The 2411-nt window shown below is 60.7% G+C and overlaps 1 protein-coding gene across 1 annotated transcript in view; it reads right to left on the bottom strand.

Annotated features, from left to right (window-relative positions):
* Window positions 1-2165: 2165 nt before the first annotated feature.
* The window catches only part of LOC144490889 (actin nucleation-promoting factor WAS-like), a gene marked incomplete at its 3' end in the record, with an annotated part of 11380 nt that continues 11134 nt past the window's right edge, over window positions 2166-2411 (bottom strand). Inside the window, exon 4 of the mRNA XM_078208573.1 lies at window positions 2166-2283. Coding sequence (XP_078064699.1) covers window positions 2166-2283 — 118 coding nt within the window. The remainder of the gene's footprint in view (window positions 2284-2411) is intronic.

The raw sequence follows: 2411 nt of genomic DNA, 5'->3' as shown, positions 1-2411 counted from the left end.
GGTAGATTAATATTAATCCAATCTCTGAGTAGCCCACCCAGTCAGGGAGCAATACAGCATGGAAACAGGCCCTTCAGCCCTTATGCTCCATGCTGCCCTCCCAGCTAATCGCAATTGCCCGTGTTTGGCCCATATCCCTCTAACCCTTTCCCATTTAAAAAAATTCATTCCCGGGACATTGTTACTTGAGAAAAGATACATTGGCACTGGAGGGGGTGCAGAGGGGATTCACTAGGTTGATTCCGGAGTTGAGAGGGTTGGCTCATGAGGAGAGACTGGTTAGACTGGGGCTATACTCATTGGAATTCAGAAGAATGAGGGGAGATCTTATCGAAACATATAAGATTATGAAGGGAATAGACAAGATAGAAGCAGGGAAGTTGTTTCCACTGGCGGGTGAAACTAGAACTAGGGGGCATGGCCTCAAAATAAGGGGAAGCGGATTTAGGACTGAGTTGAGGAGGAACTTCTTCACACAAAGGGTTGTGAATCTGTGGAATTCCCTGCCCACTGAAGCAGTTGAGGCTACCTCATTGAATGTTTTTAAGGCAAGGATAGATAGATTTTTGAACAGTAAAGGAATTAAGGGTTATGGTGAGCGGGTGGGTAAGTGGAGCTGAGTCCAGGAAAAGATCAGCCATGATCTCATTGAATGGCGGAGCAGGCTCGAGGGGCCAGATGGCCAACTCCTGCTCCTAGTTCTTATGTTCTTATGACACGGGTGTCGCTGGTTGGCCAGCAGTTATTGCCCATCCCTAGTTGTCCCTTGGAGGGCAGTTGAGAGTCACCCACATTGCTGTGGCTCTGGAGTCACATGTAGGCCAGACCGGGTAAGGACGGCAGATTTCCTTCCCGAAATGAACCAGATGGGTTTTTCCGACAATCGACAATGGGTCATCAGTAGATTCTTCATTCCCAGATATATTTTATTGAATTCAAACCTTACCAGCTGCCGTGGTGGGATTCGAACCCGGGTCCCCAGATTAATTTTCTGGATTAATAATCCAGCAATAATACCACTGGGCCGTCACCCCCCATAGACTAATCCAAATGGATTTTAAACGTCGCTATTGTACCTGCCTCATCCTCATCCCCCGTTCCCCCCCCCCCCACCAGCCCCCTCCTCACACCACCCCCCAGCCCCCTCCTCACACCCCCCCCAGCCCCCTCCTCACACCCCCCCCACCAGCCCCCTCCTCACACCACCCCCCAGCCCCCTCCTCACACCCCCCCCCCAGCCCCCTCCTCACCCCCCCCCAGCCCCCTCCTCACACCCCCCCAGCCCCCCAGCCCCCCCCCCCCCCCCCACCCCCCCACTCACACCCCCCCAGCCCCCTCCTCACACCCCCCCCAGCCCCTCCTCACACCCCCCCAGCCCCCCGCCCCCTCCTCACACCCCCCCCAGCAGCCCCCAGCCCCCCCCCCCTCACCCCCCCCAGCCCCTCCTCACACCACCCCCCTCCCCCTCCCACCACCCCCCCCCCAGCCCCCCTCACACGCCCCCCCCAGCCCCCTCCTCACACCCCCCCCCAGCCCCTCCCACACCCCTCCCCCAGCCCCCTCCTCACACCGCCCAGCCCCTCCTCACACCCCCCCCAGCCCCCCAGCCCCCCCCTCACACCCCCCCCAGCCTCCTCCTCACACCCCCCCCCCCAGCCCCCTCCTCACACCCTCCCCCAGCCTCCTCCTCACACACTCCCCCCGCACCCCCAGCCCCCTCCCTCACACACCCCCCTGCACCCCCAGCCCCCTCCTCACACCCCCCCCACCTGCCTCCTCACACCCCCCCAGCCTCCTCCTCACACCCCCCCCAGCCCCTCCTCACACCCCCCCCAGCCTCTCCTCACACCCCCCCCAGCCTCCTCCTCACACAACCCCCTGCACCCCCAGCCCCCTCCTCACACACCCCCTGCACCCCCAGCCCCCCTCCTCACACACCCCTGCACCCCCAGCCCCCTCCTCACACACCCCCTGCACCCCCAGCCCCCTCCTCACACACCCCCTGCACCCCCAGCCCCCTCCTCCACACCCCTGCACCCACAGCCCCTCCCCTCACACACCCCCTGCACCCCCAGCCACCTCCTCACACACCCCGCCCCCCAGCCCCCTCCTCACACACCCCCCCCCAGCCCCCTCCTCACACACTCCCCCCGCACCGTACTCACCATGTTTGATGCGTCCATCCCCCTGGCGATTCTGTCTGGATCGGATTTTCTCCCCGACAATCCCCAGAAACAACGAAGCTTCATATTCATCAGCAAAATTCAAACCCGCCTGACAGTCCTGAGAGAGAGAGAGAGAGAGATAGAGAGATAGAGAGATAGAGACAGAGAGAGAGAGAGAGATAGAGAGAGAGAGACAGAGAGATAGACAGAGAGAGAGAGAGACAGAGAGAGAGAGAGACAGCGAGA

The sequence above is a fragment of the Mustelus asterias genome, unplaced genomic scaffold (genome assembly GCF_964213995.1).
Source record: "Mustelus asterias unplaced genomic scaffold, sMusAst1.hap1.1 HAP1_SCAFFOLD_3972, whole genome shotgun sequence".
Classification (NCBI taxonomy): domain Eukaryota; kingdom Metazoa; phylum Chordata; class Chondrichthyes; order Carcharhiniformes; family Triakidae; genus Mustelus; species Mustelus asterias.
The sequence above is the reverse complement of the archived record's forward strand: the minus strand, read 5'-3'. Positions and strand labels throughout refer to the sequence as shown.